Genomic DNA, 26,504 nt, shown 5'->3' with positions numbered 1-26,504 from the left:
GTTTATGGAGTTTGTGAGCATCTGACTTGTACCTCTTTATTAAGGGGGTTACAACATCCCTGTGGTCCTGAAACAGCTGAAACAGGTTGGAGGGCAAAGAGAGGTAACTACACAACAGATGCAGCTGACTTTCAGGTGACTCTAAACAGAAAAACAATGATGGTTAATAACGGTTCAGTTTACATAAATACAGTAGTAGCATGTATACAATGACAGAAAATTATCTACACATTCACTTGGCATTACACAGCCTGGCTCGATATAGTCATTATTAGTTCTTTGAACGTAAGAAGTGTAGTGACCTGCAGTACCAGACAGCTCCTCTGGAGGGGGCACTCCTGTAAGGCAATTAAAGAAGAGCGCAGCGCAGCGCAAGAAGGGAAGCACGCCTCTCTTTACGCCCTCCACACAGAACCCGGTCACACCGGCCCTCAACCTGAGAAAGAGAGAGACCGTGAGAGAAAGACCGGGAGCCTTTCCCTGTGGGACACGCACGGAAACTCACCTGTCTGTGTGTTGAGACACAATAGAGAAGAGCTCTGCAGCAGCCTGGGCCTCGTCGCCCTCCCCCGACCCTCCTATTACAGCGCAGTCTACACACAACATCACTGAAAGTAAGTGCTGTGCGTGTTTGCATCCGACTCCGGCGGCGTGTGTGTGTGTGTGTGTGTGTTTACCGTGCGAGGCCAGAAGGACCTGCAGCATGTGTGTCATAGTGAGCAGGTGCAGCAGGTGGAGGTGGTTGTACGCTGTGCTGACTGCTGAAGGATGCAGGTCTACAGCCTCTTCCTGATACAGCGCTGGGATGGACAGAACCAGCCCCACCTGAGTCGAGCATCACGCACACAAGGTTTTAAAATAATTAAATAAACGTGTGCGTATGCATACATCTACACACACACACACACATATAAATGCTGCAATGTTACAGATAATGGTTTATATTAATATACTTTAAAATATGACTTATTTCTGTGGTGCAAAGCTGAATTTTCATCAGCTCTTGAGTTTTAAATGTCACATGATCCTCCAGAAATCATTCTAATATGTTTCTAACATGTTTATCACTTATTAATTTAACATATGATTAGTGAAATAAGTATTCATGCATGAAATCACATATTTAATTCCTATAACGCCAGTAAAAGCACTCACCAGTAGATGAAAAAAGTCCACTTCTATCATTGAAGGTGTGTTTTCTACATTAGGAAGAGGTACGAGGACTAGAAAGAGACAGAATTGAGAGAACTGTTGCGTGACCAGAACCAACAGACGTACCCATCCCCTCCTAAACGTGACATACCTGCTAACATATCAGCAAAATGCCTCTGTATGACAGCCTGACTGCTCTTCAGCCTCTGAGCCGCTGAAAACTGCACTAACGCTTTGAGTCCAGACAGCTGAAGAAGAAATACATTTTAGAAATCGAATCGCATTAAACGCTGTGCGGTGCGATCTATATCAGTCGAGTCAGACCTGTCTGTTCTGGAGGGATCCAAAAAGAGGCTTCCCTTCTTCCTGTAACATATTCTCTAAACAAAGAAAGATAGATAGATTACAAGATCCGTTTACTCAGCACCAAAACGTCGCACAATTTGAGAGAGAGACACCCGCTGGTAAATAAGGGTGATGTTTGCAGACATATCCACCGCTTTGAAATGCTCTGCGGACAAGAGAGCAGGAGGAGAGCGTTACCGATGGCCTGGATGGTGTAGGCACACGTGTTCCAGGACATGACGGGCACGTACGGGCACAGGTCATTGGGGGCGGTCTGCAGTCCCACCCGGTGCACCGTGGTCGCACAGACCCCCAGCATCTCGGTGATACTGCGAGAGAACTCCGGCCTGAACACAAGCAGAGTTTACATCGGGTTTAGAAATAATAATAATAATAATACTCGTATTACAGCGTATTATTATACTCGTATTATTTTTTATGGCCGTAGAAAACACATTTAATGAGTTTTTACTTTTAAGGTTTCAAATAAGTTTTTGGAAAATAAAACGTCACGTCAAAATTAAAAAACAACATGCGTCCGACTTACATTTTACAACATATAAAAGAATAAGGAGGCATATCAAGTTTTATTGTGCTTTAAATTAGTAAAATATATCACTGACAAAAAAGGGCTAAATATCCTAGGATAGTGGCAAATAAAAAAATTAAAAAACTAATTAGTATTTGGGGTAAAAATAAATACTCTTTTGATGATTTTTGTTGTAAATATGCCTGACAAGATTGTTACTTTGAATGACATTTTAGTAGGTAAATTTAGTAAATCAGGGAAAAATGGATAAGATGTATATTTTGGCTCAGAAAAACAATATTGCAATTAATTTAATCTGAAAACAATAACAATTTAAAGCAGTTTTTATGGTTAAATCCTTTTTCGTCTAAAATGTTTTGATAACACAGGAATGTCATGATTCAATATCTCAAAATACTAATACTAAGAACAAAAACATTTTTTCAAGCAGTAGCACAACTACAGTACACAAATAAGTAAGAAATGCTACACTGTAAAGTAATAAAAATAATAAAAACACTTTCTTTAGTGTGTTAATTAGATATATATTTCTCATTACTAAAGTTTCAAAAAAGTGGTTTAGTTTGGAGCCGTAAGAGAAGTCTCTCTCATGTAGACTGAACATAATTAACACAGACAGCAGGATTATTAGACTGCCGTCGCTTTAAGAGCTGCCTGGATCCAATATTATGCTACACATAAGGGACGGCATTCTGACACAACAATTCAAAACCTCTCAGACTGCCCATACATATAGCGAAACACACATAAAAGATACAAAAAAAATACAAAACTTGAGCAAAAAATCTTTATCGGTCAATTTTACATTGACTTAAATAAAGCCTTGTCTGTTTAGAGACTCACGGCTCTTGAACTCCAAAACTGAGAATGGATCTGAATTCAGCTTGACACTCATCGAAAAGCGGCGCTGCTTCCTCCGCCGCTTCCTCGCTGTTACTGTCTGTAATCACACACACACACACACACAAATCAATTTTGAATGAAAGAGATTTTTGCCTCCTGAATTTCAGCGTTTTGGCACTCACCCGTTTCCCACGTACCCCTCAGCCCTCTGATCCGAGAAGACATGATCTGAATCCAGCGCTCCAGAGTGAGATGCTGACCGACTAATTCAGCGCTCTCGCTGACAGGGAGACAAAAACGTATACGTTTGGCTTATGCCACCGTAAGCAACTCAAATGGAAGATAATAAGGTTAGTAACGGCGCCGTACTAGTTAAGCTTGCTGGGCTCCACAGGGATCAGAGGGATGACCGTGTTACAAAGGGACTTGCAGAGTGGACACATGTACTCTCCGTTTTCCAGGTCTATGATCAGATCTGCGTGCAGCCGATTCCGAGTGGTGTTCTGCACAGCTTCGAAGTACCTGCACACATCGAGGTGCAAAGGCTGAGTGGTTTTGCTCGGTTGAGGCATGCTAAAATTTAGCCGTTCGAGCATTAACTGACTTCTGCCAGCAGGTGGCGTGCATCACATGGCCACAGCTGCCGGTGTGTGTTCCCACAGCCAGATCAGGGGACATGAGCAAGGGATAGCTGCCTACTGTTTTACAAAAAAAAAAAAAAATCTAATTCAGCATCACTTATGCAGAATTTTGCAGGTTATTCTTGAATCGTGATAAATCACCATAACACTGCGCAAGGAATTCTTAAATGCTTATCACATTAAATGTAGTGAAACCTTTAGCGGAGAGCGTCTTTCCGCGGCTCTGGGTGAGAACAGTAGATCTTTGCACACAAGCTGTGAGGACCATGGCTGGTGCCTGAGCCTGGACCTCTTGCTCCTCCTGACACAGGATGCAGATCTGAGCCTCCCAGTCTGAGGAACAAACGCCCTGCTGAGGACCCACAGCCACCCTGCTCTCATCCACATCCATCCTGAAGCTGCACGCGCACACACACACACACACACACACACACACACACACACACACACACACACACACACACACACACACACACACACACTTAGACATACAGACACTGGAAGGGCGTTTATGGCTGTAAATGACGGTTATATTCAGCTTTCAGACCAAAATAAATACTGGTAATAAAAGTGTAAAAAAAAAACAAAAAAAACTAAAAAGTGGTACAAAAGTCGGAGATACTACAGAGCAAAACTGAACTGAGATTACGGACTCAAAATTAAATGTAAAAGAGAAATAAGAGAACACAACATAGGAAGAATAAGAATGAAAAAAAGAAAGTAAAAGTATAAATGCAATAAACTGAAAGCAAGTGTGAAAGAAAGTGAAAGAATGAGTAAAAGGAAAGAGCAAAAAAGAAAGACAAAAGGAGAGGAAAGTGATAAAGACAAGTTTAATTAAAAAGTGCAATGAAAAGGAAAAAAAATAAATAAAATAAAATGGTAAAATAAGAAAGAAAGTATAAGAGAAAGTGAAACAAACTGATACAAAACAAAGAACAGGCAGAGGAGTGAAAATAAGAAGGAAAGTGAAAGTGGCAAACGTGACAAATGCAAGAACAAAGAGGGAAAAATGTTATTAAATTAAGGTGCAAAGAACAAAGAAATGAGAGCAAAGATGAATAAGAACAAACTTATATTACAACAGAAGATAAAAAGAAGAAATAACAGTATTAATGAAAGCGCAAAAGCAGTGAAATTGTGAAAGTGAAAGTATAAGAGAAAGTGAAAGAAACCAAAAGCAAGCGAGAAAGACAAATAAAAAAAAAAAGAAAAGAAAGAAAGAAGGAAGTGTGACCTGTCGACAGATGCAGCGGTGTCGCTCTGACTCGAGCTCTCGGGAACGTTGTCATAAAGCATCTTGTTGGACTCTATGAAGTTCTTCTGCATGGCCGACATCTGAGCCATGATCTTCTGCCTGTGGGCTTTAGCAGCCTCAGCTTTCCTCTTGCGCTCGGCCTTCTCTTTATCCTGGACGCTCTGAGCAGAAACCACACACACGACACTTTAAACACCTCGAAGACACTCAGCGCCTCGGCGTTTGAATCCGTCTCTTTACCTCCTCCAACTTGCTGTGATCCACAGAAAACGAAGCTACGGGTCCAGACTTCTCCCGAAGGCACTTCACCACCTCAAACATCTTGCAGGAGAGACACGCGCATCTTAAATATCAAATCAACGAACTCAACAATCGAAGGCACATCAAGTCAACACCCCCATACCTGTAAGTTCCACATGATCATGTCATTCTGGGCTTTCAGAGAAGGCGAAGACTTTATTTTGGTCAGGAAGTGGAACAAAGATTTGCCGTGTTCTGAACCAGATTCTGAAAACACAAACGCGTGTGTCGTTTAGCAAATACGTGAACAGCAAAGCATTAACAGTAGGGCTACGATGATACATAGAGAGAAAAAAAATAATAATAAATAAATAATACTGACACATTTAACTTCTGATTTCAATAATGTATTAATAAATATTGAACTTTAAATTAACCGATTAATGCTCTAAAAAAGTATTCTTTTATTGTTGGAAATATTCATTAATGTAGTTAAGGTTACACTTTATTTTAAGGTGTATTTATTACACTTTACAAACTTTTACGATTACAATAATTTACAATAATTTTCAATTTGATTTGTTACATGCAAATCAAACCCTAATGCTTATCCCAACCGTATAATAAGTGCAATAAGCGTATTAATATTATTCAGCACTTTTTCCGTTACTATATGCTTCAAACAAATTCATCGATTTTTCTCAATTCTGAATATATATATGACGTTCGAACTTTGACAACACGATCAAGTAGACCAACGAAACGGTCGGGATCTGCACTGCAAAAAAAAAAAAAAAAAAAAAAAAACGAATGGCGAGATCTTACTCTGTGCTTTCAGACTAAAGTCAAATGCCACTTCATCAGTACTGCTGCTTTCCAACTGCGTTTTCTCCTCCAGCAGAGCCTGGCCTACGAGATGCAGGGCCTAAAGCCAGACGAGCGTGTTAAAAATGACATTTGTCAAATCCCACATCAAAGAAAACGGCAACGGTCAACGTTCTTAAAAACGCTAATGCATGGGGCAGAGCGATACCCTCTGGATCATGGGTTCAGTCCAGCGGTTGGAACGGTCCTCCGCTGCTTTCTGGAAGATTCTCTTCAGAATATGGATGAAGATGTCACAGCAGAGCAGGTACGCTATGTTTGAGAACGCCGGACAGAAGGGAGGAGGCGCTGGGGGGCGGAGGGCTAAAACAGTGGCGTCACATTAATATTACCTCCTAGTGACATTTTGGAATTCGTAAAATGGCTTTTAAGTGATTAATACAACATTTAATTGAAAAAAAAAAATCCACGATAAACATTTTCATATTTGCTAATTATTTAAATGATTTTGTGCAATCGAATATTGAATGCATTTACCATATTTTCCAGAATATAAGTCTTTTTTATCATCGGTGTAGCGATTTATGTTCAAAAGAGACTTCTATAACATATCACAGATCAACATACCTTTATCACTGCCCTCTTGGGTTCTCCTCTTCTTCTGAGCCTCTTCTGCCTAATATGAGCAAATAAAGATATTCTTCTGTTTAAAGACTAATCTGTATTTTAATGAGAATGAGATCGTGAGTGAAGAAACGGGTGCTAACCTTACTATGCTGCGGTCTGGAATAATGATAGAAGAAGGGGTTGAACTCTTTCAGACATTCCTTCTTTAGTTCATACAAGCCATGGCCAGACACTCCCGGTTTCCTAAAGCATTTAATAAAAAGACATTTCACATTAAATAGAGATGTGCGTAACAGCTTAAATAGTATAAACAACTACCTTTAGCGAAACGCGCTTACTTGAAAATGGCAACCTTAGAGATGACGGTTTCAAGCCCTGTTTCATGGCTTTCCTGTGACGGTAAGAAAAGTAAAAAGGTATAAAAAAAAATATTGAAGAATGTTTATAATTCAGTTACACAAATATAATGTTTATAGTGAAATTATAGACAGATAATATACTTAAACTGGTCAGTTAATGTACGTAAATCTGTACGTTAAAAAAAAAAAAAGATTTTGAAATATTACGTGTGTGTGTGTGTTAAAAATCCAATTTGTAAACATACAAAAAAAATAAAATAATAATTAATATAATTATTAAAATAAAAGAAAACGTCCTACATTTTCAGGCAGGCTTTTAACCAGGCTGCTGTGAGCCATGGGTTCAATACAAAGCAGATGGATGACCTCCCTCATGGTCACGTCCTCCTTAGTCACATGACTGATTCCAGGCACGTACCGTTCACCTGCACAATTACCACGCAAAGGCGGTGTCACCATATCAACTAAGAGCAGCAAGTGACAAAAATTAAATAATAAAATCAAAAACTCAATGTGCCGACTTACCCACAATGATTATTAGCAGGTAAAGCATCTCCTCTGTTAACCTATTCCACTGTTTCAGTACCTCCTGTGTGACGGAAAAAAGGCACAGAAACCAGTCGATATCCATAATCAACGACAAAAAGTATAAAAAAAAAAATATATTTTAACAGCAATAATTTATTTATCAGGCAAGCTTCTACAGACCTATACATATTCCACTAGATCTCACCTCATCTTCTACAACTCACCTGATCTTTACTGGAGGAGTTGCCATTAAACATATCAAACAGTTCAAATCTCAAAAGAACAAGCATGAGGAAATGATTGGGGTCCATTTTGGAAGCAGCAACCTGTGGTTGGTCAGAAAATGAATATATATTTTTTTTTTTAAATGAATGATTTTTTTAAATTTTATATTATTGTATGTATTAAATGTATTTTTCACACGCATTTATGGTTTTAAGAACATACCTGCAACATGATAACGTCCTTATCGAACATTTCATCCCTGCACTTAACATCCTGATAGTAATACACCTAAAACGACAGCAAAAGGTGGAATAAGTTCATGACACAACACGTTAGGTACATTCAAAAGAAATACAATTTGAAGTGGTCGGGTATTTGCGCTCTACATTAAACCCATCCAAAGTGAACACACACAGCAGTGAACACACACACACGCACATATACACACACACACATACATATACACACACACACGGAGCAGCCAGGGGTTCGGTGCCTTGCTCGAGGGTCTCGCGTCAGTCATGGTATTGAAGGTGGGCATTAAGGTTCTTCAGACAATGATAAATGATTGCATTTACAACAAAACTGGCGTCTCTCTCACCTGGCTGACGAGCGACAGGCCATTTCTGCGCCACATGTCAGCGCACACCTGAGCCGCCAGCACAACACAGCGCAGAGGCTGCTCCGCCAGCTCGGTGAAGTTCAGCTGCACCTGAAACACACACCTGTGAACCGCAGTGCTAGCGGGGTCGCGCGCTACAGCTTCATTACATTCATTAATGATATACTCACGGGATCCACAAAGTCGGGGAGGTATTGGATCGCTCCAGTCTGGCAGAGCAGCACATATAAACCTGATAGCAGATAACAGACTGGGGTTAAATAACAAAGTATTGCCGTGACCACCGAAATAAATAAATAAAATAATAAAATGGCTACAATCACTGCTACACTTTCACAAGTTCAAATGATATACAGATCGTTATCGGATTTAAAAGAAGAATTCAATACTTTTATTTAAGACAGTATTAATCTGATCAAAATGAAAAGTAAATGGTTTTAAAAAGATTTTACAAAAATATGCTATGCAATATGTCTACTTTAAATAAATGCAGTTCTTTTGAAATTTTATTAATCAAATGATTATTAATTATATATATATATATATATATATATATATATATATATATATATATATATATATATATATATATATATATATATATATATATATATATAAAGGCAAACACAATATTTACATGTACATTTATATAAATTATATTCTATATAAATATATTTAATATATAAACATAATTTTCTTAAACTTATACATGCATGTGAATGCACAAATGTTTATTTTGGATGCAATTAATCACAATTTAACACTAATGTAATTATAGTTCTAAATTAAATTATATTAAAATAAACACTTTAGTATAGGGACCAATTCTTGCTATTAACTAGTTGCTTTTAAGCATGCATGTTATTAACATATTGGCTGTTTATTATAAAGCACATATTCAGAGGAGTTTATGTTCATTGTTCGGTATTTAAAAAAAAAAGTGGGATACAATGTTTTGAAGCTCTCACAGATGTTACTTCTGTGATTTTAAAAAGTCACCAGTCAGACACCCTCAAGAGTCAGGCTTCTGATACAAGGGATACAAGAACAGCTCTAACCAGCCAGGAGTCTGGAGATGGGCAGATGGATGGAGACGGGCTCCTGGGAGACTTTATATGGCCATGCGTGGAGGATCTGCTTGCACATGTAGCTGTCTGTGGGCTCGCTGCGGAAGGGCTGGTTGGTGCAGGACATCAGAGCTCTGTGACACTCCTGAAAGGCCAACAACAGAACCCTCTCCTGTGGGTAAACACAACACACACACACACACACACAAACACACGCAGTGTCACGTTTCCAGGTCATTCATTAACCAGTGGATAAACAAGATTTGTAAGCTAATCAGTCAAGCAACAGTAAAAGGTTTTAAAAATAGACCGCGGCCAATTTAAGTGCTTTGTCCCAGCATCAGGTTTAAATTCTGTAACCTGAAGTAGATTTTTACTAGATTATGCATTTTATGATTATAAAACATAGCGTATGGCAGTAAAGTACACACTGATTTAGCACAGTTTTACATGACTAACAAATTTTTCATTTCAACCAACACAGCATTTCTATTATGTGTTCACACGGGTCACATCCCATTCATTGAACTCAAACGTGGAGTATTTTTGTTTTAAAGACCCTAATTTGAAACAAGACCATCCACCAATTGCCCCATTTCGAGAAACAAGTCTAGTTTCTTTCTTAAACATTACTTATATACTCAAACCTTATTACTTAAAGTGTGAGATACAAGTTTTCACTGCAACGTCAAAATCCAGAAAGGCTGATATATAGACTACATAGACTGGACCTCTGGGCATATTTTAGTCAATTTGCAAATACCTTTATTGACTAGCTATTAAATTAACTATTCATGACTGTTAGATGTGTGATCTGAAAAAAAAAAAAAAGACATTGGACGTAAAAAATAAAGAAATAAAAAGTGTCATTTTGTCAAAATTAGGTTTTCATTCAATTATTATGAAGGATAGGATGAAGTTAATAAAGAGGAGGAGTCTGGTGAGATTCTGTTATATGCTCAGGTGCACTATTTGTGCTCTCTAAACAAACAAGGGACGATCAAAAGTTCAGACGCTACGCCCGTGATAAACAACAGAAAACGGTCTTTTTCAGGACAATGTTAGTCTGTTTGTGTAATGATTCAGTACAGAGCTACAGCCCATAAACCCGTCGCCCGTTAAGTGTGAGTGAAACTCGTCAAAAACAAGGAAAGGGCTTAACCCCGTTATGAAATTATATCAAAAACTTAAACATTTGTCTAGATCGCATCACATACTTGTCACATTTACATCTTTAAAATAAATAAAAGGCTATTATATTACAGCTGTATTAGTTCACCGGGCCTTTAATTTCTTATATTTTGGTGTATGTGTGTTAAAATCTAAAAAAAAAAAAAAAAAAAAAAAAAAAAAAAAAGATTCAAATCTTAAAACAGACTGGAGTAAAACATCTAATTTGGGAGGTTTGGGAAACATTTAAGTAAAACACCAAATTTGTAACTTAAATATGGTACAGAAAGGGTTTCCTTAAAATATTTTTGCATGTGTGCAGAGTTGGGAGAAATATAATAATAATAATAACAATAATAATAATAATAATAATAGTAATAATAATAATAATAATAATAATTTAGCTAAAAAAATAGTAAATTTGTTTTATTAATTGTCAAAAATTCAGCTTTGACATCACAGGCAAAATAAATCTTTTTAAATATATTCAAATATTTCCTACATTTTTCCTCTAAAAATAAAATTTAAAAAATGTCAATGACAATGTCATGTTTTATTGATTTTCCATACTAACCGAATTTCAAATACCAATGTGTTTTACCCCGGAAAAGAAATGCGTGACTCACGTCAGAAGAACACCAGTCCTGAAACATGGCGAGGATGTGGCGCAGCTGCATCTGGAGGGTGAAGCCCGCCTCCCACTCGGGCTCCACCTCGACGTGCTGACCGAGCTGCCTCTTCACTTCCTCCATCCCCTGCCATCAAAGAACGACATTCGTTTAGGCTACGGATCAAACCAAACTAAATCCCGTTCGCTAGGAGAAAGCTTTACCTGCATACAACACAAGAAGCGAAGAAAGACGTGCAAACCTTCGAGGAACTTGACCCTCAGCGTCTCGGTCCACACAGAGGGCTTACTGATTAGAATGTACCTGATGACATCACGATGGAAATAATCAACGTCGAGCAAATGAATGAGACGTTTTTTACCATCCATAATTGAAGGGTTGCGAGCGGACCTGAGGTCATGGAAGATAACTTGAACCCGGAAGAACTTGTCAGGGTTGTGGCCCTGGAATTGGAAGCGGTTGTTGTTGTCCAGATGTGCCCTCATCATATCCATCACGGTGTCTATAATGACCTGGATGACGTTGCCCTCCTCTATCAACTGCCTGGCCTGAGGAGGAAGAAAAAAAAAAAATTGTTTTCATTGGTTACTTGTGTCGTACAATTCCAGTCTTTCATGAAACAACAAACAAACATTAGAACTAGTATTCTTTACTATATTATGATCGTTTTTTTAAATTTAAGATTTCAGGATGCAAAAATGATGCTAAAGCGCCATAAAAACGAAGGTAATAACATCTGACTCATGGATCAATTTTTTTGTGAACTAGATCAACCGATTCATTAATAAAGATTCATTTTTGTCATTTTAGAGTGTGAAACAGTGAACAGTTACTTTTATAATATTGATAAAAACATCCCAGGATTTCATATATATATATATATATAGATATATTGTATTCCACTGAAAAAGATTTGACGTGATATGAAGGTGAGTAAATGATAACAGAAGATGCATCAAGACAAAGTACAAAGCAGTAGCTATGAAAGCCAATTTATTTCCAAAATCCTGTTTATTTATTTTTTCCTGGATTCTATATATTATTATTATTATTATTATTATTGCCATTATTCCAGACAATGTTTTACTGGTTAAAGTAAATTATTATGCATGTCAAATTTACTTAAATCAAGAATTTTTTTAACACAATTAAACAGCAATTTATTAAAAGTTTATAACAAAAATTAAAAAAATTTTGTCTCAAATTTAGTTTTACTGTTACAAAATGTCAATGTTTTCCATAAATGTACTGGATTCCATTTTAATGGTATAATGAAATTTGAATAATCAAAAGCATCTCCAAATTATTAATAAAAAACTGAAAGCGCCTCAGTACTGATTGTGTGTAGTAGGGGGCCAGCTTCTGAGCATCAGTGCATATTTAGTTAGTTTTTAATGGATGCCATTTGGGCTATCTGTTCACCATACCAAAGTGGGAACAGTGAAGATCTGCACCGATAAGGCTGTGATCGAGATGTTCCTCTGATGGTCGTCGCTGATGAAGTCTTCCTGAAGTTGCTTGTAGTGCTAAAACGTGACATACTCCCGTTAGCACTCCAACGTTACGATGACGTATACGCATGCGACACGATAAGCAGCTGTAAAAGTATACCTCTGTGAATTTCATGGCAAACTGCCTCTTGAATTCGGTGTCCATCAGTAAACTACTGAAAATTAACTCGTGGACTACCTTGCGGGCTCCTGAGGAGAGCAACAGGAAATCGGGTTTAGACACAGCGCTAAGAATATTTTACTGGGATTAAGACCATGCAGTAACAGTGCATAATCTAATGGTAAAGATTGAAATGCTGACCTTTATAAAGCTGTGCGTCGTGCAGCATGAGTCGACTGATCAGGCAGAGTTGATTGTTGTCAGGAGCCGGCTCCAGAGCCACCTGGCAGAACACCTCCCTGAGGCCGACTACACACAACCTCACGGTTATTTATTGTTACTTATTTTTAGATTACATTATACACACACATACATCAAAAACTTTAGTTTTGACTAGTACAAAGAGCATTATCGTGAAATGTTATTGCAAGTAAAAAAAATATATTTTAATATGCAATTTATTATTACCTTTCCATTTTAATTAACCCTTTCCTGATTTCTTATCACACTACCTTTCAAACGTTTGAGGTGAGATATACCTTTATTCAGCAAGGACATAATTATATATAAAAAATATTATATAATATAATAAAAGTAATATATAATGTTACAAAATATTTCTATTTCAAATACCGTTCTATTCATCAAACTGTATAAATAATGTTTCTCTTCAAAGTATGCTTTTGATAATAATAAAATTATTAATTTAAAAATACAAAAAAAAAAAAAAAAAAAAATAAAAATATATATATATATATATATATATATATATATATATATATATATATATGCTTTTCTTTCTTTAAATGATTTAATACATTTATTAACGACCACATTTAAATAATTGTTCTTGTTTTTTATACAATGTTATTTAATGATTAAATTAATAATGCAATTAGGGCTATTTTAGTAGTCACATGACACATTTTTACTGTACCATTTTTAAAATGTCTATGTTTATTTTCTGCCCCTATTCATCTACCTGTGTAGCCAATAATCTTCTGGAACCATGCGCCAAGTCTGAGGGCGAAGGTCTGATGAGCCATTACAGCGGTGTGAAGGATCTCCACACGCAAAGGTATCTGGATAATGTGCTCCGAGTTACGCTGCAGAGGAAACGCAAAGATAGTTAAGGTCCCACTGAAATCAAAATCTACGTTTTTTTTGGGGGGGCGGGTTTAATATCAATGTGTTATTCTTAAGGCTATCTATAAGCCAGTGTGCTCCAAAACAGTGAGATAAATTAGCATTGAGAAGCTGTAAGCATTTAAAACTTGCACTTCCATCACCTCCGCCAAAGAGGATACTTTTTTTTTTACGTCACCTTGTACTTCAGCTTCTTATCAAATCTTCTAACCAATCAAATGCTCACTAGAATCTGAAGCGGCCGGCCCCTACAGCAGATTTAAACGAACGCTATTGGCCTCATTAAAAAGGGGGCCGGGCCACTCGACACATCCCGCCATGTCTTCCCGTTTCAGTTGAAAGTACGTAAGCACATACGACAACGCTGCGTGTTTCAAGGCACTTCAGGGGACCTTTAAGTCGTCCATATACACCCTACATAAAGCGCACAAATGTGTTCGCCTGAAGAGTGTGGCACGTATGTTTACCCTGATATTGTCCTTGGCTTGCTGGCAGGATCTGAGAGTACCTCTCTTCACCGCTTTCCGCCCCTGAAAGCAAAAAAAAAACACGACACATGAAAGTCTATACCGTACACCGACCACGTAAGACTGTGTGAAATACTCACTTCCTTGTCAATAAGTGCTGTATAGACTTGGGCCTGATTCTGGTCACAGGCGATCGCTCGCTGAAGCGTGTAGATGACGTGATCGTACGAGTGATGTTCATCGTTGTATAGCACACAGAAGTAGGTGTCTTCCTTTACTCTAAAAATGACATTAAACAACGTTAACCTTTTTTAAAATTGAGGTGGACTTACTAGCGGAAGGCTTCAGTAACCGTATATCTCACTTTGGCTTCAGCTCCTCTGATAGCTCGTAGGTTTCTTCCCAAACCAGCATGTCTGTCGTGTACCGCAGCAGCAGGTGGAACAGCATCTGAGCCCTTTCTCGAAGGCCCGGATCCATCACACACTCATCCTGTACACACACACACACACAGCAGCTGTCACTGAAACCCGTTTCATCTTTAGTTCCTCTCTAAATGATATTGATTGTTTTGTGCTCTCCTACAAAAATCAAAAGTGCATATTTAGCGCAGCGTCCAAGCTGCTCGTTTTCATTTGATGAAAGTAAATGGGGACTGGAGCTTTTGAGCTCTGAAACTGATAATAACAATAAAAATAATAATAATAATAATAAAAAAAAAAAAAAAAACACAAATGGCTCTTAAATCACCATGATTAAGCATTATGTTTTCATGAGAACTAATAAGCAGGGTTTCCAATAAATAATAACAAAAATAAATAATAATAATGTATTTAAAATATTTTTAAAAAATTATGTACTTCAATATTTTATAAAATAAATTTTAATTTCAATATATTCAATGTAATAAACTATTTTTATTTTTTTTACAGAAATCTTTTCTAACTTTATAAATGCTTTTACTGACACTTGATCAATGTACTGCATTCTTCCTAAATTTAAAAAAAAAATACTGACCTCAAACATTTAAACCTCAGTATATGTGCTTGTGATTGAAATTTAAGGACTACAGCAGCTATCTTAATTTTCGTTACGGAGCTAGACTTTTCCGGTCTCCATTAAATTTCACTATCTTGTGCATTCTGCTGAACATCTCCTTTTGCGTTCCACAGAAAAAGAAGGGAGGAAGGCTTTTGAAACGTTAATTAAATCAAGAATATTCCTCAATAATCCAGTAAACGGCTTTATTATTATTATTTTAGAGAGAACAGGCTTAAAGATGAGCACAAAAGCAACACGATAAGAACTCGCCGCTGTTTATTCTCGCATGCGTTTGTTTGTTATTTGGCAGAATTCAAGCTCCCAAAGGTCTACTTCAGTATCTAAATGTCCTCAATTTCCTCAATTCCGCCTCTAAAATCTCCTTAGAGCCAGTCACAACAAAAACAGTGCCCAACTATGAAAAGGGCTCGGGTAATTTGACTGCGCAAGCAGCAGAAAGATAACAAAACACGACGGGGCCCTTTGAGTTAGACATGATGGTTGCTGATTTGGTTGAAGCGTCCATCTGTCATCGTTTAGATCTGGCCAGAGGGTGTCAAACTCAAAAAGGCACCTGCTGCTTTCCGACAAAAGGTGAGGACGCTGTAAGAGCGGATCTGGAGCCTGATCTTATCACGGTGGATCTATTGAGTTATCAAAAGTTAAGCAGACCATCTGCTTTCCAGGCCAAAATCCAGGCTTAAACTGATTGCCTTTCACGTTCATTCTTTCTAATTATTTCGTACGTGAACTTCCTTGCGCAACGAACCCATTTACTGAAGACTTTCGCTGCGGTTTTTACCGCTTCGCGTCTCACTTTCCCACACACTTTCCGTTTTCCCACAGAAAGAGGGCTTGGGGTTAGCGAACGCACAGACACGACGGCTCCTCTGACCTCAAGGCAGGAAGTTAGTTCAACAATAGCGTTCGTGGGAAAAAAAAAAAAAAAAAAAAAAAGCTTAGCGTCGATGAGAGAAAATAAACCGCACCGTTTCCATAGTAACCGAAGTGCCAGGGTCGTGTTGGGAGCAGCAGGGTCCGGTCTTCCAAGCCTCTAAATCTCCACAGTCGCAGAAACCTCCTCCCGCTGAGGCATGCATCTGCAAATAATAATAATAATAATAATAATGATAAATACATTAAATACAATAATAGAAATAACAATTGCTCAGATGGAGAAACTTGAGCAAATGGTTTAGTAAGACAACTAATTATTAGTAAGAGGGCATGTACCTTGTAGCGATGACTTTTGTGCACGCTTTTCTGGAAACATTCTATGCAGAGTACACAGGTGGGATCTATTGCGCAATCCCTGGAAATACAGAATTCAGCATTAGAAGTTCACAGAAGCGAGGTGAATGGTGTGGTGTTGATATATACTGTCAGGTCATAAATGAATAAAACGAATTTAAATACATACATAAAACATCTGGGGCGCACGTGCACATTATATCATTACTGTTTTGTGCCATTTACAATACGAGTTAGATCATAGTTGTCGATTATTCCCTTGAAAGTGTAATTGCGATTACTAATAATGATCATCACAATTTTGTACTGAATGATGTTCATATCAAAGCTTGATGCCATATTCTTAGAAGCCAAAAACAAGCGAAAACACATTGCTTTTCTATAGTGTTAAGAGTCAGATGTGAAAACCCAGAAAGAAAATAACACCTTAAGCGCGCATGAATAACATAAGTGGGTTTTGAAGGACCAATTGCCACCAGTGCAAAAACATTGAATGAATGAACCAATTTAAAAAAATAAAGTAACTTTTTCCTAAACCTTTTAATCAATTTGACTAATACACAGAAATGGCTTGAATAAACAAAATGTGCACTATCCACAGGCGATGCTGTCTAATGAACTCTTCCCCCGAGATGCTGGCTCATCGCTCAGTCCTGCTGATCTTTTCCTGTAGTTGGTGAAAGAGGCTCTGGCCTAACCTGCAGGAGTAGACGGTCTCTCCTTCTTTAAAGACGCGTCCACATTGCTGAGCTGATGAGCTGCTGTTGTATTGCTGTAGCTTCTCCAGGCCGACACAGGGGTCCTCCCCGAACAGGAAGCACTCCAGAGGGTACAAGAGGCGTTGCTCAACCTTTTGCTCCTCCTCCCCTTGTTGCGGTTCCGTCTCCAGGCAGTAAATCAGAGGGACCTGCTCCCCTAAATGGGTGAGTATGGCAGCCCCTCTGTTTGAAGCTTCCTGCCATTTCTGGTGGCAAAAGAAAAAGATTATAAGATTATATAACAAACTAACCAATTACATTAAATACATATGTGACTCTGGACCACAAAACCAGTAATAAGAAGCATGGTTGTATTTAATAGACAAAAATACATTGCATCAAACATTGCATCTTCTTTTTCATCAAACAATAATTGCTAGAAACCTAACTTTAAAGGGTAATGTTCTCAATATTCTATCAAACATCGTCCTATCCTAAAAAAAAAATGTAGATGTAGATGTAGAAATCTCCTTTTCAAATTTCAATTAACAACTGATTTTGTGGCTTGGGGTCACGTGTAAGCAAGTTTTTTTTGTAATAATTTGGTTATTTTTTAAATAAAAGGTGTTAATTTTTATTTTAGCTAAAATCTCTCGCCAAAAAAAGACTATTTCAGAGTTTTAAGAAAACTTTTAGTGTGTTTTTATGATCCTTTTGATGCAAAAACAAACGTCAGTTCATTATAATTGCGTGGAATAGAGCGCAAGTTTTGATGAACAGGTTAAAAATATATGATTTTGTTTTCATAAAGCAAATACAAAATTCAACTTAAAATAGAAAATACATTTCTGAATAGAGTCTGTATGGCAATGCTACATTTAAATACAGTTCTTTTTATATAATTGTATATTTCTACATGAATACTACATAAATAAGCTATTATGCATGCACATTTTGGTGGTTAAATATATTCATATGCAAACGCCAAATCAAAATTATAAACAGCGATGTAATACCAAGTGCGCTGTAATGATTTGTATAAAATCAAAGAGCTTCTTAATTCACAGATAAACCGCTCGTAAACGGCCTTTGACCCCTAGCCATCATAATCGACACTGTGGTACATACCTATTCATGCCAATAAAACTGAATGTTTGAAATAAATTCTGTCTAAATGAAATAACCTCATTGTCTGCAGCAAGATCTGTCAAAGAAGGACCAAGGATCAACCTGCCTCTTACTTTTAAAGTGCTTGCTGTTTCCCATCAACTGACTAATGAATAAAGTTGCATTAAGAAAACAGGCCACTGCGGGAGAACTGCATTACGATACATTACAGGAAGAAGATTGATGTTCCGTCTCAGAATATAAACAGGAGGAGATACATTTCAACATCACTATCGGTTCACACTTCAGAGAAATGTGGAAATCCGCATCTATTTTAAGGTAGAGAAATCATGAGGAATATACTTTCAATCTCTGCTACGTCTATGCAAAGTAACATTTAGGGCTAAATCAGCGTTTAAATTCAAACTTTTCTAAAACTTCTATAATTGTTATTTACGAAAAAAAATTCTGATTCTGCGTATTGATATATGTACAGAAGAGGCTGCATTAATAGGTGAAAGCCTGGTGAAACTGTGTCTTATTCGAGCCAGTAAAATGATAAATGAAAGATGAAAAGATTGAAAACGAAAGAAGACAGTTTGGTAAACAAACCCAACTTTCAAAAGCGCCAGCTCGAAAATTCTTGCTCGTTTTATCAGCAATAATTTAGAAGAAAGCTAACACCCCCCCAAAAATAATAAGAACAGCTCATGCTGCTAATAAGACAAAAAGCAAATACAATATAGAAAATGTAATTAAAACGCGCGATGTGGAAATGAAAAAGCGTTTAAAACGTGTCTGCATGCTAGATCATGAGCAAGTCATGTAAACAAAATGCAGTATCTGACCAATATGTTCAATATGTTAAATCGCAGATAACACCGAATTTATAGGTTTACCGCGCATAGGCAGCATAAATATTTCCCTGAGGAAATCATAATGTATCGGATAACGTGTGGCATGCGGCTAAGTTTATTTCTTAAGTGGTTTAAAGACAAATATTTACCGTGCTCAACTGTACTCCGTTCAGAGACTCCGCCATGATCCAAATGCCGTAAAGCGTTACCACAGCAACACGACTAGGACGGATTTGCAACAGTTTAAAAGCATTTTTGGTGGACTGAATTCTACGGCATAATAAGCAGTTCACTGTGTAATACGGATTGTGGGCAAATTGTTAAAGCATGTGCATAAACATACTACATAACCCCAACAATACCATGAAAAGAAATTAGTTATTGCATTATATAAAACCATCGAGGTCATTTCATTATTTGAAGCTATATGGAAACAACGTGTAGGTCAGCAAGTTAACTATGCAAAAAGTAACACTTCAGGTACTAACAAGACTACTAAAAGGCTAACGATTTAACAAGCGATCATTTCCCCCACTTGAAACAGTGAAGAGGGACGCTGTGGTTGATAATCGTATAATCTAGACGATGTTGTGATGTTGAGTTGTTCTGTGATTAAAGAACGTAATAGCGATTCTCTGCCATTTAACTTAAATTAAGACAGAATTTCAGTTTCGCGTAAACTATATATTTGCCATTTTTAGCCCTGCAGCGCCCTCTGGAGGAAATCACTTTCACGACGGAACCTCATTAACACTTAAGTTCAATGTCAAGGTAATATATATATATATATATATATATATATATATATATATATATATATATATATATATATATATATATATTTTTTTTTTTTTTTTTTTTTTTTTTTATGAGAGTAAGTGAGAGTATGTGTGAGTGTGTTTAGTGAAGTAACAGTCCCCCAAGTCAATGTGAAATCCTGCTCATCGTGGTACTCGGAAACGTCTTGCTATATCAAACGTTCCTGTTATTTCCTCTCTGTCTGCCGTTTCGAAGTCAGAGGCAGCGTGTCATCTCGCGAGAGTGCGGCGTTATCTCTCCCTTCACGTCAGGTAACTGTTACAGACGAACCTTTATTACCGGGGAGAAAAAAGAGAGTTTGGGCTAATCTGACAAGTAGAAACGGAGACTGATGACATGAAGAGCTATACTGAGTAGATCATCTGGAATAAAAGGTAACTATTTTTGCCATTTTTATAACCTGTTTTACTACAGACACAATTGTGGTTATTGTATATGTGGTTAGTGTAGTAAAACCATGGTTAATTTGTGGTTACTACTGCTTAACTCTATGACCTTTTTTGTAGTACACCCATAGTTAATTTCTGGTTACCATGGCGTAACTATTTTAACCATGATTTAGTTTTTTTACTATTGCAAACCTAATAGTAGTACTTGTAGTAACCTAATATTTAATAGTAGTAGTAGTGGTAATAATACCACTTATAGTTGTAACCTAATCTTTAGGCAAGCAGGTCTATCGGTATTAAAATATAATATTATACTGATATGTTAACAATTTAAAACACGATCCCATTAGTTAATGTCAGTTAATGCATTATCATTCACTGCCATCCATTAAGCGATGCTTTTGTTATAGCTTTGTCATTAGAAGCATTTGATCCCTAGTTCATGTTCATGTTCTAATCTTAAAAAAATTGCTGTATGTTACAGATACAGGTTAATAAAAGCGGTTTTATTCACCACGGCTTGAGTTTAAAAGTACATTTCAAATGCAATATAAAACAAACCCCAATGTTCACTTAACCGTAATCTTAAACATCCCTTTCAAATTGTTAGTCAAAATGTTCCGCACATTAGAAATCACCCATGTATATAACATTTCACTCAGCTGTAGGAAGTGATCTGAGTGAAAATGAGAACAACGTACTTCTATAAATGCAAAACGCCAGGATTTCCCCCCCAGCATTACTGTTAACATTAACTTGTTTGTCACAGCTCTTTTATATATATCAACCCCACGCTTTTTAAATGAAGTTACGTTTTTGTCCCCCGTCATTTGCGACCAGCTCTCCAGCGGCCATGAACGCCACAAACGGTTGTGAACCGCTTTACGAGGAAGAAAACCCGCTTCCACTCGTGGCTCTCTACGGCACAGTCCTCACGCTGGGCCTGCCCGCTAACCTGATCACGGTCTTCCTGGCGTTCCTCGAAGTGTGCCGGAAGAACGTCCTGGCGGTCTACCTCTTCAGCCTGTCGGTGTGTGACCTGATGTATCTGGGCACGCTTCCCCTCTGGGCCATTTACATCAACAGAGGTCACCACTGGGAGTGGGGCTCTCTGGCCTGTAAGGTGACGGGCTTCGTGTTTTTCAACAACATGTACATCAGTATCTTCTTGATGTGCTGCGTCTCCGCGGACCGCTTCGTGGCGGTGGTCTACGCCGTGGAGTCTCGAGGTCTGAGGAGGATGAGGCACGCTGTGATCATCAGCGCTGCGATCGTGGCGGTCGTCGCTGTGGGACACGTGCCGGTCTTCACCATGACGGAGGGCGACTCGGAGAGGATAAAGGAGAAGCGGTGCTTCGAGCCGAGCGACCCCTCTCCCTTAGTGACGGGACTCAACTACGCCCGCTTCTTCGTCGGTTTCTTCATCCCCCTCTGCATTTTAACAGTCACCAACTTGGCCATCATTGCTAAAGTGAAAGCCAGCGCGGGGTTGAAGCCCCGGGCTAAAGTCAGAATTCGAAATCTGGCCTTAGCCGTCATCTTGTTCTTTTTAGTCTGCTTCACGCCGTACCATGCGATCCTTTTGCTGCGTGCCGCCAATTTCCACTTGTCCGATGGGAAGTGCGACTTTGAGAGAAGCGTCTACACACCCTATACGATCTCTCTGGGACTGTCCACCATCAACAGCGCCATCAACCCCGTTTTCTACGTGCTTAGCAGCCACAGCGTTTATAAGAAGATCCACAAAGGCCTACAGGGTTACGCAACAGCTCAAGATCTTCTTCTTTTGCATGACTTCTCTTTTAGTTTTTTGTTTTTCTGTAGCCTGTACGGCATTTCAGTGTTTTGAATTCTAATATGAAATCTTACGCTGGTTCATTAAAACGTGGACGATTTATCTGCGTGTATGTTTACAGTGTTTTAACGGAAATGTCATAATCTTCCAGTGAAACAACTTTTCTCTGGTGACGTGTCGACAGATTTTGCAATTTTTTAAAAATGAGAAAAAGCAGTTTTGTTATAAAAATACCTAAATTCCCTTTTAAATATTAAAAACTAATTTACGTTCCGTAGATAATTTGGATCTCAATACGTAAATGAATAAATTGTACACATTTTCAGCGGGCAAAAATAAATGCGTGTCATTTTGCCAAAATATTATACTTATTTTCTTTTAAAGAGTTTTCACAAACTGAAAAACTTTGGAAAAAACTTAATATGTACGACTTATGTATTCCGTAATATGTACGGAATTAATGTTTGTTTTAACCTTTTTGGGGAAATAAGGAAAATAAGTTATTAACTTTAATGGATGGTTACTTTTTATGGATGGAGACGATTATTTTATTGAGAAACCTGACGTTTTAGTTTTTTTTTTCTGCAGCACCGTTTGCCGTTTTATAGATCTCAGCAAAGTCAAATTGTGAAATCGGTAGATGTTTTTTTACTTTGGTGTGAGAACCTATGCATGAAGCCACAAACATGTTACAAGGAAATGGTTAGAGGTTAAGTTAGGTGCTGATGTGCAGAAAAAGAGGATGTCTTTCTTTTTGCAGGTGACGGTCTAGACATGTACGAACCGTGCACCTGCATTAAGACACGTAGTTAAGAGTGCCTTATTTTTGTTCTGATTTAAAGGGTAAGGTCACGGATTTGTATTGTAACGTTAATGAATGCGTTACCTTCACTGTAATGGAAATCGAGCTTCCATGTTTTTGCATCTCCACTCATAAACGGTCTGAACAAGCCCAGTGCGTTATGAGTGTTAAAGTTTCCCTTTTGGCAACTTCCATTTTACTTTAACACATAGACGGTTAACTGTAATGTAAAACCCATCTGTTATCCCTCACTAAAAGATTGCATGTCAAAAGCGAACAAATGTATCATTTTTATGATTAATTTATGCTTTTGGAAGATTACAGTGCATTTACAATACCTTTTAATCAGCTTATGAAATAAAACCACAACTTCACTATTGTTGTCAGAGACGTGTTGAGCGTTAGTAATTCGTAACACTACTAAAAATAACTTATTTTCGGTTTTACAGATGTAAATCTAACAACATGTGATCAGTCTTGATCAAAAAAGGGGAGTAAACGTGGTTGTAGCGCACCAAATCTGAAAGCAATACTTGAAGAGCCCCGCGTTAGAACCGGTGTCGTTTATTAAGATGGTACTAGAAGTGTGAAGAACCTTTGCGGTGAGGACTTTGAGCATGAGAACGGATGCTCGAATATGCGTTAGTAACTTGCACTTCCCGTGACCTTTGACGGTTTGCGAACTTCCCATTCGCTGGGTTGTAATTAAAGGTAAAGCAGTTGTTTTTCGTTCGAGTGCGAGACAGGACGTGTTGACACAGTCATCTTCACGTGAACCAGGACCGCCACGCGAAGCTAAATACAGCACTCTTCTTTGTTTTTAAGTGGAAGGTGTACGGATCACTTACATCAAAAATTCTGACTGACAACAACGAAAGATTAAAAGCTCAAACCGTTTATTTTTTTTTTTTTTTTGCACATACCACAGAAGCTTTTTTTTTTTTTTTGCTCTAAAGTAAAAACTATTAGAGCTGGATATTCGTATATTCTTGTTTAAAATATTTACGATATAAATATACTAAATACATTCAAACATTTCAGATGTCGGTTTGCAATAAAAAATAAAGTAGCTTTAAGAACAGTAAGCCGTGAGCATAGACAGCAGCAGACAGTGGAACACATAATTAAGTAAATGGCTACGATAACTTCCTGTACTTGAGGTTTGCAGTGATTTTGTTCTTTTTAGGCACTTGTTAGTTCTCTTTTGTTGCTTAAGTGAAAAGCAAATCAAGTAAGTCGGGAGTTCCTTCCTGAGCTAGTGTGCATACAGTAGTATTTTGTCAAGCACGCTTGGATTTATTTATAGAAAAGTGCGTGAAAAACCTGTGCTTGTTTCCGTACACATTAATGAATGCAGCAATTTTCTGAAGTAGTGTGCGTCTGTGCAACTGTAAGAGTGTGTGTGCGTGTGTGTGTGTGTGTGTGTGTGTGTGTGTGTGTGTGTGTGTGTGTGTGTGTGTGCGTGTGTGCGTGCGCTCATGTGATGTTTATTATTGCGAAGGATCTTTCTTGTTCTGGTAGGGCAGCGGGTTCGTGTTGTACTGGCTCAGCCACTGGCGTGAGATCTGATAAAAGAATCCTGGTGCATTCCGACACTGTGAGGATGGCATCAGCTACAAAAACAAAACAAAGCAAAACAAAAAAGCTAATGAAAAGTTCATTCATTTTATTTTTAGAATTAAAAAACAAATCAGTTTATGACTGAAGGCAGTTATCACTGATACCGATATTAACGATATCTAATATTTAATCATTGACTAGCCTATAGTATTCAAAATAAAAAATGAGAGCAATCAATTTAGACATTTATTAGACAAAAAACACTTATTTAATTATTTAATATAATGAACGGATCTTTTTGAGTCATTTTGTTTATTTTGCTGAACGAGACTCAAAATTATCCGAACATCCCGTCGATATAAGATTTAAAAACATTTAATTTAGCCAAAATACATAGCACACAGAACAGTTTTATGCTGTATTATTGATTATTTATTTTGCTCGGTGATGCTCAGCTCTATCATGAATCAAACACAGCTGCTGACCAATCAGAATCCAGGAATGGAACTAATCGGTTTATAAATACACACACACACACACACACACACAAACCTTGGTTTGAATAAGTGCTCCAGGAGTGTCTTCTGGATCTTCTAATTCAAGATCAAGAAGAGTAGTTTTCTAAAATAACAGTAATAAAAAAAAAAGATTATGTTTTTAATAGCACCACAAAAGTCAGAATCTGTATCAGCACACCTCTTGCCTCGACAAGCCACGTGACCTAACAAAGTCTGTTGCACAAAGGGTGCGTCAATGTGCTGATTTTAAGATTGAACGCTTGTCCTGTACTCACCTGTGAGCCAGCGTTTGTGTCCGGCTGTCTGAGCTGGAGGGTTTTGAGCAATCCTTCGTGAGAGTGTAGTTTGGGTTTGGGACCTAACAGTCTGAGAATTTCGGACCCAGACTGTAAATGACACCAGAAATTTGCACCTTCGCTAAAAAAAAAAAAAAAAACAAGAGTGTGAGAGACTTTTGACAACCACAGACAATCCACTGATACTTCATAGTAATATATATATATATATATATATATATATATATATATATATATATATATATATATATATATATATATATATATATATATATATATATATATATATATATAGAAGAAAAGCCATAGACTAGTACCTTGATATTGCTGCAGACAGAGAGGGCTTGTCTAACGTGCTCTGCTGTAACACAGACAATGCAGGGATTTCCCTCAGAAGGACAGGGTCTTTCTCTGACCCTTCAACTCGAAAGCAGTCCTTTAAAATGAACCAGGCATTCCCCTTTTCACCATTTTCAGTCTGTGAAACACAAGCATCAAATACCACAATAACACCTCAGCACAGACGCAACAGTTTGAAAGCACGTCACTTTCAGAAGAGTACATCAATTCAGTCACGCAACCGCGGAAAAGGCAAAACACAACGTACGTTTTCAGGAAACTCAAAAGCTCCCGCTCCTGCCGCGGGGAGGGTCGGCAACTCCTCTTTCTCGGTGTTGTCCTGGAACGCACCCCAGTCTGCAAACCCACTGCCATCTCGCTGGCTTTCCGTCCAGTCGGTCGTGCCGAACGCGGACCAATCGTCAAAGCCTTCACAGCTGTGAAAACCATCTTCACCGTAGCGGTCTAACATACACTCCCCCATTCCGCGCAGCGACGTAATCCAGTACCACCCGAGAGTCTGCTACCGTTCTCTCTGTTGAGCTATAGCAGGATCAGCAGGGCTGCCATGCCTTTATCCCTACTGACCTAAATTCTGCTCTTGCCGTCTTTGTAGCTGCGCTTGTTTTGTTTGTTTTTTTTGGCAGTGAGCAGTTTGTTCTCTGGTGTCCCACGGGAGCCAGGGAGTTCCCATTGTGTTTCAGAGGCAGATACACATGCTTCCTTC

General features: G+C 38.0%; 3 protein-coding genes across 4 annotated transcripts in view; 1 reads left to right on the top strand and 2 right to left on the bottom strand.

The window, feature by feature from the left end:
- ubr1 (ubiquitin protein ligase E3 component n-recognin 1) overlaps positions 1-19,490 on the bottom strand; it is a 24,078-nt gene extending 4,588 nt beyond the window's left edge. Inside the window, exons 1-42 of the mRNA XM_043262875.1 lie at positions 19,409-19,490; positions 17,296-17,561; positions 16,580-16,658; positions 16,336-16,446; positions 14,670-14,797; positions 14,446-14,584; positions 14,306-14,368; positions 13,675-13,798; positions 12,894-13,001; positions 12,693-12,781; positions 12,509-12,607; positions 11,472-11,629; positions 11,285-11,384; positions 11,079-11,207; positions 9,274-9,454; positions 8,386-8,447; positions 8,195-8,305; positions 7,816-7,881; positions 7,593-7,694; positions 7,366-7,429; positions 7,141-7,265; positions 6,820-6,872; positions 6,622-6,724; positions 6,482-6,530; positions 6,063-6,217; positions 5,855-5,954; positions 5,193-5,296; positions 5,030-5,110; positions 4,769-4,950; positions 3,727-3,929; positions 3,495-3,588; positions 3,260-3,412; positions 3,073-3,170; positions 2,891-2,987; positions 1,696-1,844; positions 1,477-1,532; positions 1,304-1,400; positions 1,156-1,223; positions 678-825; positions 506-593; positions 303-436; positions 33-141 (exon numbers count right to left, since the gene is read on the bottom strand). Of these exons, the coding sequence (XP_043118810.1) occupies positions 33-141; positions 303-436; positions 506-593; positions 678-825; positions 1,156-1,223; positions 1,304-1,400; positions 1,477-1,532; positions 1,696-1,844; positions 2,891-2,987; positions 3,073-3,170; positions 3,260-3,412; positions 3,495-3,588; positions 3,727-3,929; positions 4,769-4,950; positions 5,030-5,110; positions 5,193-5,296; positions 5,855-5,954; positions 6,063-6,217; positions 6,482-6,530; positions 6,622-6,724; positions 6,820-6,872; positions 7,141-7,265; positions 7,366-7,429; positions 7,593-7,694; positions 7,816-7,881; positions 8,195-8,305; positions 8,386-8,447; positions 9,274-9,454; positions 11,079-11,207; positions 11,285-11,384; positions 11,472-11,629; positions 12,509-12,607; positions 12,693-12,781; positions 12,894-13,001; positions 13,675-13,798; positions 14,306-14,368; positions 14,446-14,584; positions 14,670-14,797; positions 16,336-16,446; positions 16,580-16,658; positions 17,296-17,561; positions 19,409-19,444 (4,661 nt within the window). The 5' untranslated portion in view covers positions 19,445-19,490. The remainder of the gene's footprint in view (positions 1-32; positions 142-302; positions 437-505; positions 594-677; positions 826-1,155; positions 1,224-1,303; positions 1,401-1,476; positions 1,533-1,695; positions 1,845-2,890; positions 2,988-3,072; positions 3,171-3,259; positions 3,413-3,494; positions 3,589-3,726; positions 3,930-4,768; positions 4,951-5,029; positions 5,111-5,192; positions 5,297-5,854; positions 5,955-6,062; positions 6,218-6,481; positions 6,531-6,621; positions 6,725-6,819; positions 6,873-7,140; positions 7,266-7,365; positions 7,430-7,592; positions 7,695-7,815; positions 7,882-8,194; positions 8,306-8,385; positions 8,448-9,273; positions 9,455-11,078; positions 11,208-11,284; positions 11,385-11,471; positions 11,630-12,508; positions 12,608-12,692; positions 12,782-12,893; positions 13,002-13,674; positions 13,799-14,305; positions 14,369-14,445; positions 14,585-14,669; positions 14,798-16,335; positions 16,447-16,579; positions 16,659-17,295; positions 17,562-19,408) is intronic.
- A 757-nt stretch (positions 19,491-20,247) lies between these two features.
- Positions 20,248-22,364, top strand: gpr132a (G protein-coupled receptor 132a). The gene is given in 3 exon segments (XM_043262547.1): positions 20,248-20,452; positions 21,308-22,224; positions 22,227-22,364. Coding segments are annotated over 2 exon segments (939 nt in total). The 5' UTR covers positions 20,248-20,452; positions 21,308-21,320; the 3' UTR covers positions 22,262-22,364.
- A 113-nt stretch (positions 22,365-22,477) lies between these two features.
- Positions 22,478-26,261, bottom strand: si:dkey-229e3.2. 2 transcript variants are annotated; one of them, XR_006253011.1, is made up of 6 exons: positions 26,046-26,261; positions 25,756-25,916; positions 25,418-25,559; positions 25,177-25,245; positions 24,502-24,677; positions 22,478-24,459 (listed from the first exon to the last, which is right to left on the bottom strand). XR_006253011.1 is itself a non-coding variant. In XM_043262548.1 (5 exons), exons 1-5 carry the CDS (start codon positions 26,259-26,261, stop codon positions 24,555-24,557), a joined length of 711 nt encoding a protein of 236 aa, XP_043118483.1. In that variant the 3' UTR covers positions 22,478-24,554. The 2 variants fall into 2 exon arrangements, 1 of the variants encoding a protein (XP_043118483.1); XM_043262548.1 differs by having other exon boundaries at positions 22,478-24,677.
- Between the last annotated feature and the right edge of the window lie 243 nt (positions 26,262-26,504).

This window comes from Puntigrus tetrazona, chromosome 17 (genome assembly GCF_018831695.1).
Source record: "Puntigrus tetrazona isolate hp1 chromosome 17, ASM1883169v1, whole genome shotgun sequence".
Classification (NCBI taxonomy): Eukaryota; Metazoa; Chordata; class Actinopteri; order Cypriniformes; family Cyprinidae; genus Puntigrus; species Puntigrus tetrazona.
Note: the sequence above shows the minus strand (reverse complement) of the source record. Positions and strands in the feature narration are given on the sequence as shown.